Here is an 18,578-nt window from a genome sequence, read left to right as displayed (position 1 = left end):
ATCTGGAATAAATATTTTATTATAATATTACCCAAATGCAAAATAAAATAATTATATTTATCAATTAGAATATGCTGGTTATGTACAATACATATTAAAAAATTTCTGTAATTTATTGTAGTTCTATTTTTATCATTTTTGCTTGCCTTTTCTTTCAATTCTAATAATTTCTTTTAAGAATAATATGTCTTGACTTATCTTCATTGGTTAATTATCGGTACATTGAAATAGAAATATATTGAAATATTTTTCATGAGTACTATTCTGTATTTGATCAATAACTTAATGATTGTAATTACTTAAATAAAATAAATGTTTTTAATTAAGAACCTTTTAATGGTAAAGCAAATTATGTAATTAATGTTATAATTAACTTCATAATTAATATTAAATAACAGAATTTATATATATTTGTTTGATACTCTGTAGTGTGAAAAGCATATAAAAATTTTTTCTTTTGGTTTGAATTGTTAGGAAAAAAAGTTTTTCACTAAACGTTTTATGTTTCTTCTTCCAGAATTGGTTGCTATACATTCATTTTATGATTGTTTGACTATATAACTATGAAGGAGTTGCCAAGATAACAATAAAATTATTTTTTTTTATTAAATTTGTTTATTGAAATTTTTGATGTTTTTAGTCTTATTTTAAAGAATTTCTAATGCAAGACTTCATTTATCGGACTTGATATTGTACATTCCTACATAAATATTTTAATGTCCTATTAATCCTGTATTTTATAATATACTGCCCCCCCCCCTCCAAAAAAAACAGTAACATTAAATTTTACGGTTTATATGCATGATAATAACGAACTTTTGTAAAATTTATGCAAAAACAACAGCTACCGTTTTTATTTTAAAGAATTGAATACATATATATAGAAGTTTGAGAAAATATGTAAAAACCTAACTTGTAATTTCATGTGTAAGTTTGCATGTTTATTAATTATCAATCATTATTAAAAGTTTTTTTTTTTTTTTTTTTTTTGCAATATTCAGGAGAATTTACTAATGTATAAGAGAAGTTGCTTGCCCAATTTATTGAGGTGGTAGTCAATTGGATGGATGGAAATGAGGTTGTCACATGCTGATGTTGCAAGATGTCTTTGTATTTCATATTATGGTCAAGTGATTATGGGATCAGTTTCATTCTGAGGATTTTTTGTCTAGAAGACATGCTTCAGGCAAGCCATGTTGCAACATGTATGGGAAACTGTTATTTAGCTCTTTCGACCCAAAGGAAGAGGAATGCTACTGTGCCTCAGCTCATGGCAGATCATTTTGTATCACCAGGAACAAGTATCTCCACTACTACAGTGCAAAGGCACCTTCACAATACAGGTCTGTTTACAAAATGTTCAGTTGTCCCTTAAAGTCAGGACTTAGATTTCCCCGTTTACATTGAGCAAGAGAACATGTCTTCTGGACCAGTCAGAAATGGGCTTCTGTACTCTTCACAGATTAGTCCAAGTTCACATAGTAGAGTAATTCAGTGTTGTCAGGTGATCTGAAGGAAACAGTGCTCCAGATACAACCAATTCAACAATGTTGAAAGCCTCAGTTACAGAGATGTGTGATGTATGATTTGGTAGGGATCTCTCTTGGTCATCAGACTGATCTGCATGTGTTCCATGGAGGAACTTTGAACAGTGTTAGATGTTAAGATGAAATCCTTGATTCATAAGTCTACTCAATATGCCACTGTTATTGGTAGGCTTATTGAGGACTATCTTCAGAGTGGAAATGGAATAGCCAGTTTGATCCTCAGACTTGAGTCCAATAGAGCATCTTTTGTACTACCTTGGGAAGCAAATTACTGCTTTAAGTCTTCCTCTAAAATTATTAGATAAGTTGGTATATGGACTATTCCATGTCTGTTCTTCACTTCCCATTTTACTGTCTAACAACTAAATTCTTAGCATAGAAACTCGATACCATCAATGCATTGCAGCTAGAGGTGGACCCATTCCATATTAGAATCCATTTTTGCAATGTTTCCATGTCATTTTTCCGCATAAAACTATGATGTCTGCTTCAAGAATGGAGTTTTCTATCAATTGTGCTTCTTTTTGTTGTTGTTGTTGTTGTTATCTTGTTTGTATTGAAATTTAAGAAAATTTCTATGTTTCTTTCTTTAAAGAATGGTTAGTACACATTTCCTCCAGATTTCTTGTTTTTGTTTCATACATTCTTAAATTAAACACAAGACAGGTTGTATCTTAACATTTGGCAGCCAATGTATTACCAATAATAATATTACTCTAGTCCAATTTATTCCTTGTATCATTGATATTTTTTTAATGTATTAAAATTTAGCATAATCTGTAATTGTGTTAAGCTGCAGTTTATTTATTTTCAGTAAAAAAATACGACCTTCTTTATCCTTGGATCTGGAAATTGCAGATTCCAAATTGACATACTTGGCAGAAGTTGAATTTGGGAATTTGCAACTGTATGGTCCTGGGGCTGTTGCAGCTACTATAAGTCATGCTTGGGCCCCCCAAACTGTTTCTCTTATACACACAGTGTCCTTCCATTTTGTTGTTTTTGATGATATTGTTTATCTGCTAGGAAAATTAAAGACTCAATTCCCAAATATTGAAGTATGTATTATTATTTTATTAATTCTAAAATTTTATTTTTATAAATTACTAATTTTTTGATATTATCTCTTAATAACTCTGTTTCAGAAACAACTCACAAGTTGTATTTATTATTTATGTTGCCATTGATTATTAGCTTATTAGCTCTAATATTACAAGTATTATAGAAAGCAAAGTCAAAAATGCCCAAATATTCCATAGTTTAAAACATTTTAACTGAAAATTAAATATGATTATTTTAAAAGATGTAATTATTTAATGAAATACTGCAAGTTAATTTTACAGTTAATTCTAAAATTGTTGCATGAAAATAAGTGCTTAGTTGTATTTTAAACAAAAATGCATTTTTTTTACAATAATTTTGCAAATCAATGTAATTATTGTGATATAACAATAATAAAATAAATATTTTTTAAGTTTAATTCATTCAAAATATGTGTGATGCTAATATATGAATAAAATGCTGATGTTTTTATCATTTATATATTTATATAGGCAGCATCATTTGAATGTGCTTGTTTGGAATCTCTAGCACAGCTGAATGCCTTAGGACAAATCCCAGGTCTCAAAAACTTAACAATCGAGACTGAAGGTAATCCTATATTGCAATTATCACTTTGGCGAATGTATGCAGTCTATAGGCTTAGCCCTACCATTGAACAAATAAATGGATCAATGGCAAGTAATACTCGCTGCTTATTTATTTATCCATTACTTTAACCAACTTGTCACTATTATATATAAAATTTCATGTTTATAATTTCTAAACTCAGTTGCTAATTTGAAATGCTATCTTAATCCTATCCTTTATTGAATAAATAAGAGAATCTGAAATACTTATTCGTGTATAGGCTATTGCTTTATAAAGATTTAATGAATGTAATGAACATTGAATGTATATTAAAGGTCTTATGTTTCCATTTGTTTCATTGCTTGTTAAGAAAAATGTAAAATATGGAGGTATGGTTTGCTTTTTGTATATTTAATGTTTTTGTTTTTTCCCCAGTATTTTGTAAATTAGCAATTCTAAATTATCGAGTTATTTCTATGAGATCATACAGTCTTGTAAATAAAGATTCACAGTTTTGAAAACAATTGTAACTTTCAATACTGGTGATATTAGTAACAATTGTAGATATCTAAATTTCTAATATATGTTTAATTTGGAACAAATTGAAAGAATAAAATTTATTCTTAATTTAGAATTCAGTTTTGAATTTCAAATATTTTACAAAATTGTATGAGTATTGGGAGAGAGAGAATCTAAATATTAAATAAATTACTAAACATTTTTAATATTTTTACATATGTTGATTCTTCTGTATTTCTCATGATTAATTATTTCCTATATTCTCCTGCAAAATAAAGTATAAAGGAACCTGAATTAAGTTTAGGCTCTAATTTTAAAAATGAAATTATAGATTCCTTGACTAGCCAAAAATACCATTCAGTCTTTACACTGAGCTTCATTGAACTGATTTTAATATTTAGTGAACAGATTTTGATCTTAATTGTGAATATATTTTAAATTTAATTTTAATGAGCAGATTTGTATATATGTCATATATATATTTGTATATATGTAAGAGTTCATAAACTTTAATATCTTGTTAATCTCAAGAAGCCAATTAAATGCTTTTTCACCCTAAATTCTTTATGGTATAATTTTACTTGTTAACAATCTTTAACTTAATAAGGTGAATTTTAGAATGTTTATTTCTGATTCTTCTTTTATTCTGATTTCGTCTGCACTTCTAATAACAGTGCAATTCAAGAATGTGTTCCTATTTTATGATGCGATTTCACCTAAACTTCTTATAATTATTTTCCATCATCAATTATTGACAGTTACTTTTTTCATTATTATTATTCTGTTAAATCTGTTGAACGCTTAAACTAGAGAAGCAGATTTATTTATTATGAAAAAAAAAAAAAATGCTGTTTTGGTCAAAGATAAAAAATAACTTTTTGTTAAGAGGGGCAGTATTCCTTACATTGCAAACTTAATGCAAAATATTTATCATAATTAATTTTAAAAAATATAGTTGATCGTTTTATTTACACAAATAGTAATAAATTTAGTAAAAACTTAGTGATTTACTAATAGAAAAAAAGTACCATAAAAATTATTTAAATTTAAAAAGTTCAGATTTTGAAAATAATTTGTTTTCGATATATTTATATATTGTACTCAAGATTTAATTATTGTATATGCATAGAAAATGAAATATTTTCCTTTATCATATCATAATTTCTTTAATTACAGATTAATATAAAATTTTTACTTTTTAGGTGACTGAATTGGAGCGAAATAAGGCAGAAGATGTATTTGGTGGTCTTGGCTTTGCTGCATCTTTATTACTGCCCAAGTATAGATTATCTTCTTTATTAAATAGTCCAAGGTAAGTTCTTTATGTAGTTCTGTTCAGGGTATAGGGTTATGAGATTTGGTATTATTTTCAAAGTTAATCCTGTAACATTTATAGAAATTTCTATGGATTTTCTTTTGCTATTCAATCATATAAACAAATTTTGAATGTTCAACTGTTATTTACTTTACTAGTACATCTATATTTCTTGTTTAATGTATAGAAGATATAAAACTTGGATTTTCTAACATTATCTTTTTTTTTAAAAAAAAAAAGTGTAACAAAAGCGTTTTATTGAAACAAAAAAATTTTTTCCTCTGAGAAATGAAAATAATATGCTAATATATAAAATATAAGCTTAAAATTCTACAAAATTAGAATACACTTTTATTTATATTATATTAAAGTAATTTAATATTTTTTTTTAATTTAAATGCATACTTTTTCTATATAATAAAGCAAATTATGTGAGAAAAGATATCAATAATATCTTGTCATCTATTTAATATAAGAGAATGGCCTACTCTTGAGTTTCATATATTTCAGATCATTTTTCCATGATTAAAATTCACATGAATGTGTACTTGAAAATTAATTTTATATGAACAGAATTGAAATTCTATACAAAAATGTTCATAGCTAGAGAATTTTTCTATTAAAATTATAATATAAAAGGATATTCTTTATGGTTGAGTGTCTAAAGTTCTAATTCTGTCTAAAAAAATTTTAAAATTGTTTATTGTTTTTACTTGAATAGAGTAAAACAAATGTTTTTGAAAGAAAAAGGTTATTCGCCGAACAGTTTACAGAGGCAACCAGACTCTCAAGTGGCAATTGAAGTGATGAAAGCAACATTTACTTATAACCCAGATTTTGAGGTATATATTCATTCCATTGTATTAAGCTTTAATTTATTTTTATTTCTTATATTTAACAAAATTCTGAGGCCTTTATATACAATTAGTCCTCAATATATCAAACTTGAAGATTCCTTGAAAATACTTATGTTATATAAAAATTTCAGTAATTATTTATTAAAAAAATGTTCATTGTTTTTTTTTTCCTTTAAAAAAATTGCATAATTAATTTGGCTTTAATTAGCATCATATTTTTATTAGTGTGTGAATAACAGTGATTTTTCAAAATTGCTGATATTAGTATTGGTAAATTTCATACTTTTTTTTGCCATTTTTTTTAATCCCTTTTCTGTTATTTGTTATACTTGAAGATTTTCTTTCCAAGATTCTGAGCCAATCTCACTTTTAAATAATCTAAAGTCAGATTGAATTTAAAGTAAGAACCTTGTAGGAAAGAGATTTGTAGAATAGAAGTTAATTTACAACTCAATGCAAATAGATGTCTTCCAGGTCTGCAGGATAATTCATGTTGCTGTTTATTGCAACCTGAATCAATGAAACAATGTTTTAAATTGAAATTTACATTTCCTTCTCGTAACTGAAATCAATCATGAAATTTGTCTACAATAGTTATATATAAAAAAAAAATGTTTATCGATAATAAGAAACTGTTTTTCTGTTACAAATCCAAGATTTCTAAAAAGAATTCTTTGTGTAGAAATTTTTAATATATAGAAGTTCTATACACAGCAATATGACTGCATTAGTTTAATTGCTAAGAAGTATACCTGCAAAATTGTTGTAAGATGATTATTGCATTTTTGTAAAATATACACATAATTGGGTTACAAAAGTTTGGCATCTTCTGTATATTTCCTTTATTTCTCTTTTATCTTCTAATTCAAAAGTTGGCAAAGTCTGCTTTAAGGTGATTGCTTATATACTAAGGCATTTTTTTTCTTTGTTTTGTTAGGTCTTTTTAATTAAATAGTACATAAAAATAATGAAAATCTTTTTTTTTTTTTTTTTTTTTAATTCTGTACAAAATCTTTTTTTTTTTTTTTTTTATTGGCAAATTTGAACAAAATTTGGCTGAAATGGCTAACATTTTATATAAAATTCTAATAGGATAATCATAAACTTCTTTACACACTAAGTACATAGCACATTTTTTTTAAAAAATGAACTACAATCTAAGAGATGGACTAAAATGCAAAAATGTTATAAAGGTTTATATGTTATAATATAGACATTTTTTTTCAAATTTTCCTCTTATATTCTTATAAAAAAGGCTATAAATAAAGTTTGCACTGTACATCAAAAATTTTAATTCTATTCATTTAAAATGATATATGAAAATTCTTTTGAAAATTTCATTAACAAATTTTAATTAGTGTTGGAGATATCATATTAATGGTTGATAATTAATTTCAAAAAAATTATTTTGAGAAAAATGCATTTAAAGTTTATAGTTACTGTTAAAAAGTATTTCTTCTTTAGAAAATAATCTAAGTGTCTTTTTGAATTGCTGATGCATTCATAATCAAGATGCTTACGCTCTAGACTTATTTGCATATAACTGCTAATATTCACTTGCAACTTATTTAGAACACTCATTTAAACTGAAAAATAGCTAAAAGAAATGTTGTTCCTGAACTATATTTCAAAGTAAATGCAATTAAAACTTTCATCTACTTGTAGTGGACTGGGGGTTAGATTTTTGGCTGCAGGACAGGAGAGTTACAAGTTCTAAACCTGATTTTACTGTAAACAGGTCCAATCCAAACTAAAACTGTCTAGGGAAATCCCCTCCTATTGGTGTAGTGGGACAGTTTAAAAAATTAGACATCAGTTCATATGCCGTCCTTATCATCTGACCAAAGTTCAAAATTGTGCAGTTCATCCCAATATCCTTTCTGTTCTATAATAGGACACTAATATGATTAAACACTTGGCATTTTACATCATTCTATATAAGAGACGCTTTAGCAACTTTTGATCACACTTTCATGTATACTGGTTTTATAATATTTTGTACAAGTCCAGTGTTTTTTGTTTTTTTTTTCCAATAAATGCTTTCTTTTATGCCTTGTCTTTTGATATTTGCACCATCTGTTGGCTGTTGATAAACATTGCCCATGCATAAAATGTTTAGTGCTTGAAAAGCAGTGATAAAAAGTTGAAAAGACTCCTGACTGTATACTTTTAAGGTTATCAGCATTACTATGAATTATAACCTCATCGTAGTTTTGTGATTTGTTGTTGAAATTTTTTTAACTTGTCTTTTCTTCCCAGTTTCTTTTATTTTAATTTTTGAAAGAAATTTACATGAAATGAAAAATACAAAGTGAACATATGCTCTAAAGAATGAAGATATTGTCAATTAATATTCAGAAATGGGAAGAAAAAAAAAAACATATTCAAAAAGCATATTAAAAACATTAAAAAATATTATTTGTGGATTAAAATTTTAAAAAATGGTAATAAATAAATTAAAAACTGCATTTTACTGCGATTTTCAGCTGTAGACTGAGACATCCAGTTAATTTAGCAGTAAGCAGCAATTTTTAATCATCATATTTCACCTTTTAGATGACATAATATGAAAAGAAAAACCATTTTGGACAGAAAAATGTTTGAATAAAAATATTTTTGCAAAGAAAAAAAAATGTTTACCCTACATGATAGAAAAATGATTTTTGACGTAGACAGTCAATCACCTTAAATTTTTATTGTATCATTCCTCAAGCATTGCTGATTACAAATTTTCTATAGCAATAAAGGGTTTTTTTTTTTTATTTATTTTTACAAATTTTAAAAACTTGTGTGTAATTTTAGATGCAAGAAATCATTTCATTTTTACCATTAGTTCACTGCAAAATGACTTATTGATGTTTTTCCATAAAAATAAAATATTTCATATTAAGATCTCAGAAGATCACTTATAAAGGAATAATGAGATTACTTTCTGTAAGCTTTATAATATATCATTTGTTCTTACCTAAAGTTATGCCAGGGCTACTTGCTGAAAACTTAAATACAATATAACATCTATATAAGATTTTTTTTTTTTTTTTTTTTTTCTTTTCTTTTCTACTGCTATATAGGATTTGGATATAGATAGTATGTTATTCATAAAATTTAATTTTTCTTACTTTGATAAAATTGCTTTCTGTCTTTCCCAGCTATAATTAGTTACTTAAAATTTCAAATAAGATTTCTTGAAATCAAGTTAATAATCATATTTTTTGTTCTAAAATGAGTTTCAAAAACAAATATAAATTAATGAGTTTTTTTTTCAGTTTGTATTATATTTTAATTTCAAATGTTGTTCATTGATCCTTTTATATACTAGAGCATACCTTTTATATCAATTGAATTTTTATTAATTTCAGTTCTCTCTACCTGGATGCAAAACAACGGCGACAAAAATCATTGAGAAAAACATCGATTGTGTTCAAGAAATCATGAAGAAACGTTTAGTCTTTCAGCGGCTTTGGCCGTCCATGTTTTTAGGAATAGTCAATGATGCTTTAGAAGATTATATTGATCTTAATCGCCATATGAAACTGTCCATGCAAAGCTTGCTTAAAAAGTGCAAATCTCTAGAAGAAAATCTTGATTAAGTTTTAATTAATCTTTTTGCTAAAACAATGTTTTGCGAATCATCCGATTCAATTTGTTTACCTTTTCATATAAGAAAAATTTTCAATTTGAATTTTTTTTAGACAATCAAAGTTCTATCTAGATAAACACTGACTTCTACTATTTCGGGTATCACTTTAAATCTTGTTAAATATGAATTTTGTTCTAAATAAAGCTTATCTATTTATCCCAGTTTTGTTTTATTGACTTGCAGATGTTTGGTTTTATTACAAAGCATTTTGAAATTCTCAGTTCTCTGAATCAATGTCTTTTCAGGTTTAATATTTATAAAAAATGTAAGGGAGGACCAGTTTATGGCAGTGTTCAGAATAAAATAAGAAAACAATAATGTTTATTTCTTTTTAATGTTAAGCATTTAAGAATTGAAAAAACTTTCAGTGTGTGTTGAAAAATAAATGGGGCCTTAAATTCTTAACTTATAATTACTAGTAATAACAGAGGTTTGAAATTTTTAAAAATTCTTCCTGGTTTTATTTAGATGATTTTAGTTTCATGATATGCTTTAAAAAGAAATGGCCTCATTTTTCTCATCCACCATTTACACTTTTCCAGCAAATTTAAATTCAGTTATTTTGTAAATAATGTAACAGTAAAAAAAAAAAAATTGTGGTTTTATTTTGATGAAAAATTAACAAATGCAAAAACTTAAACATTATATCTCAAATCTTCATTTCAGTTGATGATCTGTATTCACTGCCTCTGGCCTGTTTTTCTTCTCTCTTTTATGCTTCTAGTATATTTTCATCTCTTTTTATGTTTAACAATGTCTTATTTTCTACTAAAATTCTTCCTCTTAGCTTCTGTTTAAAGACTCCTATGTTCTGAAAAATACACTTCATGAAAATTAACTTTCTAGCTCCTCTTGTTCATTAAAAGCTGTCAGTATCCAACTATATGTTTTTGTAAAGCAAATTCTTTGAATTTTCCAAACTTTCTGAACTTTTTTTCCTTGATTCCTTTCAATTTCATTCATAAGGCTTGTAAATAATGCAACAATTTAAAGTATCCTTATGTAAGATACTATAAATATTCTCTCTTTTAGTTAACTTTTGGATACTTTTGTAAATATAGAGCGAAGGTATTTGAAACATTCTCTAAAATCAACTGAAAATTGAATCAGTTTCAATATGATGTATAATAATAGTATGTCATGAAGTAACTAATAAATTTTCTTCCAGCCAAATTATCTTGATTGGTTGTCCAATAAGCAAATAAAGCCTGGATAAAAGAAATCTTCATAAAGCAAATTTATCCATCATCTTTTATTTTTAACTGGTTTTGAGGTGAATATTTTCTTCAAAATGTAGTGAATTTCCAATAAAAATTAGACTAATTTATTGCAACTAAGTGGTAGGATTGCCTTGAAGCTATATATATATATGTGTGTAATATGAGGAACTGGAATCATGCTCATTTCTAAATTAGACCTAGTGCATTATTGCAATATTCTCATCTAAAAAAAATTGCTTATGTCATCAAAATTATGTTCTTAATAGTGAAAAAAAAAATTATATGAAATTTTTAAACTCCGACCTATGTGAAACTTTTCTTATCCGAGTTATGAGTACACAGAATATATAAGTTTTATTTTAAAAGTGAATGCACTAAATACATGAGAATAGAAGTAGTCCCATAAATGAATTTAAAACCTCTGAAGTAACACAGCAACAACGTGTTTCTTTTGGCTTTCATCTGAACTTAGAGAAAGAATTTTGAGATTGCATTGTTTGCAGGGCCGCGTGGTAAGGTCTCGGCTATGATACTGGGGAGTTTTATGCTCGAGACCCGATTCCACCGAAGAACCATCGTGTAAGCGTATCTGGTGCACGCTAAGTCCGTCAGGGACAAACGTCCTCCTGCTGGTGTGTTGTGGACGTTTGGAGAGGGGATACCAGCTCAGGTATCGTCCTCGTCATCTGACCACGGTTCAAAATTACGAGATCCGTCTCAAAATAGCCCTAGTGTTGCTTTAAAATGAGACATTAATATAACTAAACTGCATTGGTTGCAATTCGAATGACCTCAGATATTTTTGTTATTGAAGATCATATACATAATGCATATTCGTACAGTAATTAATTGAGCTTATTTGTGTTTATGTATATTGAATTGAACATTGGAATCTCTCTAGGGCCGTAATAGTCTAGTAGTAAAAATGTGTTTTTTGAAAAAGTGAGCTTGCAAGTCTGCTGTACATTAAATTTGTTATCAAGGATCATATATTTTTAAGGTGATGTGGAATTATGGTAAATGTAGTACTGGTTTTCGTATCACCCTCATCATCTATCCATAACTCAGAATTAAAAGACTCTTCCCTAGTCTTATCACCTCAAAATGAAAAGTTATTCTTTAAAAAAAATTCTAACTCGTATCAAAATTTTATCGTGAAATTATTGTTTCTCGCGGCTCTCATTTTTTAAGAGGAATAATAAAAATATTGCTTTACTACAATTCTTTTTTGGCAAATATCCTAACAAATTTTCTTTGCTGTGACCACTGTACTAAATTTCGAATTCTTTTATTGCTATTTGAATTCTAAAATCATTATATTAATGTTTTAAATTTCTGTAATTCTTCCCAGTATTTCATATTTCAAAATTTAAAGCATTTATATTTCCTATTTACGTTTTGAATCTTTTTTTTTTTTTTAAGAATTTTCAGGAAACATCTGATATAGTACTGTGAGTGGCATGCTTAGAAGTAAATTTTGAGGTGTACATTTTGGAAGGATATATAGAAATGTGAGAAATTAACTGAAGGGAACATATATACATTGTAAGTTCAAAATTTCTCTCAAAATCAGGTTATTTAAAGATGGTTCGTATACATAAAAAAATTAACTTTCCAGTTACATAAGTCTCTTTACACCTTAACATCTTAATACACAAATAAATTATCATAAAGAAATAACAATAGACAAATAGAATATTTCAAATAATACCAGTCTCAAAATGAAAACTATTAAGATACTAGTTTTAAGAAGTAAAATATTATAAGGCGCTTAAAATCAATTAGAAAATAAAATAAGTATTAAATGAATATTTTGATTCTTCAAAAAGAAAAACTGAAATTCTTTGTCAGATGGTATGTCTCCTCATGGAGCTACAATCTAACATTTTTTTTCCCAGTCTTTTGAAAGGCTGTATGCCAAAACTTTGAGAACTTTACTGCAATTTTCTTTGCAAAATGGAACTGAGTACTCAAACACCATTTTTTAAATTTAATAAATTTCGAAGAAATTTACAAAATGACATGCTTTGTATCACGACCATTCTCAGTAAACACCAAGGAAGAAGTGACGAACATCAAACGACTAGCATAAGAAACTACTACCGCCAAATTCTAGGCGTATAATCCGATAATGACTAAAGATACTAACAAAGCAGAATTTCAATAGCCTAAATTGGTTTTAATTAGCAGATAACATGGTTGACTTTAGGAAGCTCTCTATCGGAGGTAACGTTATACTGGACAATATTTTGGCTTGAGAACAAATTATGAAAAATATCTGAAGATGTAATAGGATCTACACAGTAAAGGACTATCTAATAAAGAATTTGACAATATTGAAGGTATCGATTACACTCCCGCATTTAATTTTGAGTAGTTTCAATTATTATTAAAGCTACTTAGTCACTGAGACAAAAGTAAAGATAAGCGTCCATCCATCCATCTCATTGCGTTTCAAAATTAATATTCCACAGCTTCAATTTAACAATTTTTAATAACATGTTTGACCTTGAATTGTGGAATAAATATGGTAATCTAAGACCATTTCTTACGACTACAAGTATCTTTGAGATGCAATATCACAATAATGTAGAGCTAAATTTTTAAACTCCTGTGCCCCTCAAAATTTATTTTTAAAGTGTATATTATATTAAACACCTGAATTTCACATTAAGCGGCAAAATGGATCCTGTGCTTACTTTTCTCGTCCAAAGTATTCGTGTTGATTCAAGTCATTATATTCCAAGTTTCATCCCCCTCCCCCCCAAAAAAAAACTTTATCGCGTACTCTTCAATAAGGATGTTGTTGTTTATTTCTAATGGCACTTGCCATTGATAAGCCCGTTGTTCGAAGACAGCAGATTTAAGCCTGAGGGGGAACGCCTCTTGTTTCTATAGTAGCGCCATCTAGGGCCAAGAGAACGACTTAGCTACACACACGTCACAACCCTTTTTACGTCACACACTCAACCACAGATCGTAATTTAGACCTGAATCAGAGAACGATCACCCCTGATCCAGTACCCCAGGTGGTATTACTCTCGACATGGAGTACTTTGTGTCCAAGACAGATTTAACGCGCGTCAGCCACCAAGCACGTGGGGAATCTGCGGCCGGCGGGGTTCGAACTCGCAACCTGAGGGACGCGAATCCGAAGCTCTACCAACCAGGCTATCCCGGCCCAGTTCAATAAGGATGTTATCCCAGTGAACGCCTTGCATGGCATTTGCGTACAATCGTTACGAAATATTAACCTTTGGTGTGATGAATCTTGTCATGTGAACCGTAGCGATTAATCCCTGGCATGCGGTCAGAAGTGCCTAAAAAAATTCGAATTTGGGTTTCAAACGCATCCTTCCCACCAACTAAAACAAAAATGTGATATAAAACGACATTTAAAGTCACAAAAGCGCGTACCAAATTTGATATATTTAAATCACTGCGTTTTTTAATTATTGCATTTACATGTGTCAACCCGTTTTTGAATTTCGCTCAAAATTTGGTAGGCCTCTATACTGAAAATGTTAAACCTGTTTACCATTTCATCTATCTAGTTCTTTCGTTTTGTAGTTATCGTGTTAAATTATAATAGGGCAGATGGACTTCTGAACAGATTTTACTCAAACTTTGATAGAGATCTGCAAATCTGGTGTAAAAACCGTTTACCGTTTTAAAAGCGTTTGAATTTTTTAACTAATAATTCGCATGTTAAAAATCGAACAGAATTGCATATCCCGAAAATGCAAAGTATCCTTTTTATATACATTTCTAAATCATTACCCACAATAGAGTTCACGTACCGTATGTCACACAGATGGTAACAGCCGGAGTCTTAGGTTGAAAAATGCGACTTTGTACAAGCCTTGCGGCGACGCCGGGAAAGTAAGAGGAGGGAAGAAGGAAAAAAAAAAAGCCCCCCCCTTTTTTACAAGCTTTTCAATGAACAAAAACTTGTTTTTAAAATAAGTTTTATTTTATCAACTAACAAACAAACAAAGAGTGTTTTTCAAAATCTTTTATTTCAGTATTTAAAAGAAATTTGTACCAGTACCAGCATGAAAAATAATCACATATTTTCAAATAATTCTTTTATTCCTTTTACATGTTATTACAACAGCACCGACATTTCGATACTTCACATACAATTTAGTTATACACATAGAAATCCACATTCTTTCATAATATAAATGTTCAAGACCATCGATTTTCTTTGAAGTTCACAGGTGACTTGACTTCTTTCATAATATAAATGTTCAAGACCATCGATTTTCTTTGAAGTTCACAGGTGACTTGACTTCTTTCATAATATAAATGTTCAAGACCATCGATTTTCTTTGAAGTTCACAGGTGACTTGACTTCTTTCATAATATAAATGTTCAAGACCATCGATTTTCTTTGAAGTTCACAGGTGACTTGACTTTTCTTATTTCTGGTCCAAGTGATTATATCTTCAGCTGAATGCATGCAAGAAAACAAATTTTCATTAAAGATCATTAATAAAAGTTACCATTAATAACAAACATTACAGAACAATTACACTTTCCTTACCTGTGCAGTTCGCCAAATGGAGCTAAAAATTAGCTTCCTTCTTCGATTTGACGGAACATAACAAAGACGAACTGGATTCGGAAGCATCAAGATTATTTAATTCATCTTCATAGCTTGATTCACAAGATGAATCATAGTCCATAGGTTTTCTTACAATATCTTCAAAATAATTAACAGTAGTATCAAATATATAACCATTGAAATTCATATACATTGTATATAGCCACAATGGATGCAGCCGCCGAGGATCACTATGTAATTTTAAAAAAGGCTTCAAATTCACATAACTTTGGAGGAAACTATTCTGAAGGCGTTGCAGATACAAGTCGTTTTCCCTATTATCTCTGCAACATATGATAATGACAGGTGTAGGCCGGAGATATTTTAGAATATTCTGTCTACAAGGAACAAAAGTTCCAATGCCTTTTAAAATTCGCTCCAACTCTTCAAACATATTTTTGTCAAAAATGGGATCTCGCATAATTATGCAACGCTTATCCAAACAATCTTCCCAGACGTAAGTGTATCCTGTAGTTTCCTCCTCAATTTTTCCAATAAAACTGCAAGCTTCTGTAATTGAATAAATTATGGAAAATATTCCAGATTCAGCCGAACCTTGTACATAGAAAGAGTTTTTGCGAGCAATCCGTTTGTCTAAGCATTTTACTAAGTCCGTAGTAAATGCTTTCACATCTATGTTTTGATGCCTACACCATTCCAGAATCAGATCAATGCTTTCTTCAACTGTATGATAAAATTCGGAAGCTTTTGAAATCTTGCAGCATAATTCTAACACTGACTGATCCAATATCTTTTGTTGCACAAGAGGTATTGTATCAGTCACTAATCTTTTCAGTTGGTCGGGTGACAACCAATAATAGTCTTTTTCGATTTGCTTCCACATTTCTGCAGGATCAAAAATTCTGTTCCATTCACACTTACTTAAAATTAACTGAAAATTTTTTCTTTCGGATTCTTCCTTCTGATAATGGTTAGTTTCTAATCGAATTTTTTGAACAGGTGCTTCAGAGTAGAAAGTTCTTAAATTAACAGAGTTTCTTCCGTCTATCATCACTTTTTTGGGCGATTCTGCCAAATATGCTATATACTGCTTGGGAAAACTACATTTCTCTATTTTAAAATATGCACAGTATGTTTTCAACACTAATATAGCATCACTATGGTCCCCATTAGTATTTATTTCATGTTCAATAATACCGTGGTAATGCAATCCAGGTCTTTCACAGTCATCAATGGAGCCGTCATGTTCGGAAATAATAATGCGTAGCGAGTCGACGAGCTCCATAAAGCCTTGGCAATCGTAGAGCTTTTGATGATGCTTCAATCCAAACACGATTTTTGAGTAGATCATTTTGATCAACTCAACTCGACAAAAAGACCACAATATGTGCAACTTAGAAGTGATGTTAAGGAAATCCCGCTTCAGCCATAAGCTATCTCCTGTAGCGGCGGAAATTTAATGTAATGTAGCCTAGCTCTTCATAAATGCCAGGTACATTACGTACCGTACAATAAGTGCAACTTCTGTGAGCACGCCTTATAAACAGTGTGAAAAACTAGGTCAGAAACCGTGTGCAAAAACGAGGGTGACGTGCACAAAAGAGGAGTGCAGTGTGCAAAAACGAGAGTGACGTGCACAAAAGAGGAGTGCAATGTGCAAAAACGAGGGTGACGTGCACAAAAGAGGAGTGCAGTGTGCAACTCATTTATGCAACGTGTAAGATTCGAAAAACCAAACAACATCATATGGCCATCTTTGGTCGCATTTTTCAAAAGTTCAGTTTGGATTAAAATGGAATACAAAAAGCAAATTTGAAACTTCTTGGTAAGGCAAACAGTATTAATTATGAGTACAAACTTTAGATCATATTCAATATTAATTTTATAAAAAAATAAAAACATTTCCTTTTCAATTCGAGTATAACATTTTAGAATTAAATATAGTATATCCATTTTTGGTCAAGACTTTTCATGCCTAAAAAAATGAATAAAATTAAGTATAATATTTGCAAAAATCCTCCCATTGGAATTGTAATGAATAATAATCTAACATAACATGAAACAACAAAAGTGGGAAGCTTGTTTTTCTTCCGAAATTCGAAAATACTTTATATATAAAATGCTAGAATTACATTTCTTTATCTCTCCCTGTTTAATGCATACTGAATATAAGATATAATTTTGATTTATATTATGCACATTAAGATGGTTTTATCTAATATTTAATTATCAAAATAGGAAGATAATAATGAGTGCTCTCTAAATCAAGTTTAAAATTAACTTTTGATAAAAATTTCTTTTTTTACAGTATTTATTCAAATATCTCCAATTATTAAAATAATAACTCCTGACCAAAAATGGATGTACTATATTTACTTCTAGTTTGTTATACTCAATCTGAATTATAACCATTAAGATTTTTAAGGCAATACATATTTTCATTTTTGTTTCAGCCGTTATAGCCTTGACAACAAAATGTAAAGAATATATATATTTTCACATGTATAATGCTGAACCACACTCAGTACAGTTACATACAGTGCTATAGAAAGACAGAACTGTAACAAAATATAATGATAAAAAGCCCATTCTGCCAGTAAATGATTGATAAATCAATTGTTTTGTCATAAGAATTTGCAAAATTCTGTAGCCAGTTTCCATCTACAAAATAATGAACGATAAAGCAATTTGTAACAAATTCCATAAGATTAAAACATCCATTTCTCTTCGGATACACAATTTATAAATATGGAATGATGGAAATAAATATATATTAATAAAAATTTATTATTATAATTATTACAATAGGAACTATGACTTAAATAAGCACGAGAATAAAAAATACTGGTTGAAGCATCCAATGAACTTAATGATTTGATAAAATTCAAATATGAATGAATAAAAATTGTGAGGATAGAGTTAATGGTTTATGGATAAAAGTTTATATTAAAAATATGGATAAAAGTATATAAACAATAGACAAAACTCACAAAATTACAGAATGCACAAAAGAAGAAAAAAATGTAATCCAAAGAATATGAAAAAAAATTTCAAAACATTTACAAGCTGGTGAAATGAAATAAAGCATTTTACTTAAGAATTAAGTAGAAACGTTGAGCTAAATTTAACTTTTAATTTTTAAATAATATTAAATTACATTAATCAAAAGTATAATACTGCTATTCAATTCTATGTTTAAATTTTTATTTGAATTTCTTTTATTAATATAGAGAATGTTTATTTTACATCATAATGGTAATAATTTAGAGTATTTTTCAAGT

General features: G+C 28.6%; 2 protein-coding genes across 6 annotated transcripts in view; one reads left to right on the top strand and one right to left on the bottom strand.

Annotated features, from left to right (window-relative positions):
• The window catches only part of LOC129968828 (leucine-rich repeat-containing protein 49-like), a 56,157-nt gene extending 46,519 nt beyond the window's left edge, over positions 1–9,638 (top strand). For 2 of the 5 annotated variants that reach the window (XM_056083105.1, XM_056083104.1), the window contains exons 14-18: positions 2,362–2,605; positions 3,101–3,283; positions 4,898–5,007; positions 5,732–5,852; positions 9,227–9,638. In XM_056083105.1, coding sequence (XP_055939080.1) covers positions 2,362–2,605; positions 3,101–3,283; positions 4,898–5,007; positions 5,732–5,852; positions 9,227–9,457 — 889 coding nt within the window. In that variant the 3' untranslated portion in view covers positions 9,458–9,638. The remainder of the gene's footprint in view (positions 1–2,361; positions 2,606–3,100; positions 3,284–4,897; positions 5,008–5,731; positions 5,853–9,226) is intronic. The other 3 variants (XM_056083103.1, XM_056083102.1, XM_056083101.1) reach the window with 2 other exon arrangements.
• Positions 9,639–14,727: 5,089 nt separating this feature from the next.
• Positions 14,728–16,808, bottom strand: LOC129968514 (uncharacterized). The gene is made up of 2 exons (XM_056082483.1): positions 15,277–16,808; positions 14,728–15,182 (listed from the first exon to the last, which is right to left on the bottom strand). Exon 1 carries the CDS (start codon positions 16,646–16,648, stop codon positions 15,299–15,301), a length of 1,350 nt encoding a protein of 449 aa, XP_055938458.1. The 5' UTR covers positions 16,649–16,808; the 3' UTR covers positions 14,728–15,182; positions 15,277–15,298.
• Between the last annotated feature and the right edge of the window lie 1,770 nt (positions 16,809–18,578).

This window comes from Argiope bruennichi, chromosome 5 (genome assembly GCF_947563725.1).
Source record: "Argiope bruennichi chromosome 5, qqArgBrue1.1, whole genome shotgun sequence".
NCBI classification, from domain to species: domain Eukaryota; kingdom Metazoa; phylum Arthropoda; class Arachnida; order Araneae; family Araneidae; genus Argiope; species Argiope bruennichi.
The sequence above is the reverse complement of the archived record's forward strand: the minus strand, read 5'-3'. Positions and strand labels throughout refer to the sequence as shown.

Coding starts and splice junctions, on each gene's coding strand:
- LOC129968514 (XM_056082483.1), bottom strand. CDS start 16,648: ATGATCTACTCAAAAATCGTGTTTGGATTGAAGCATCATCAAAAGCTC.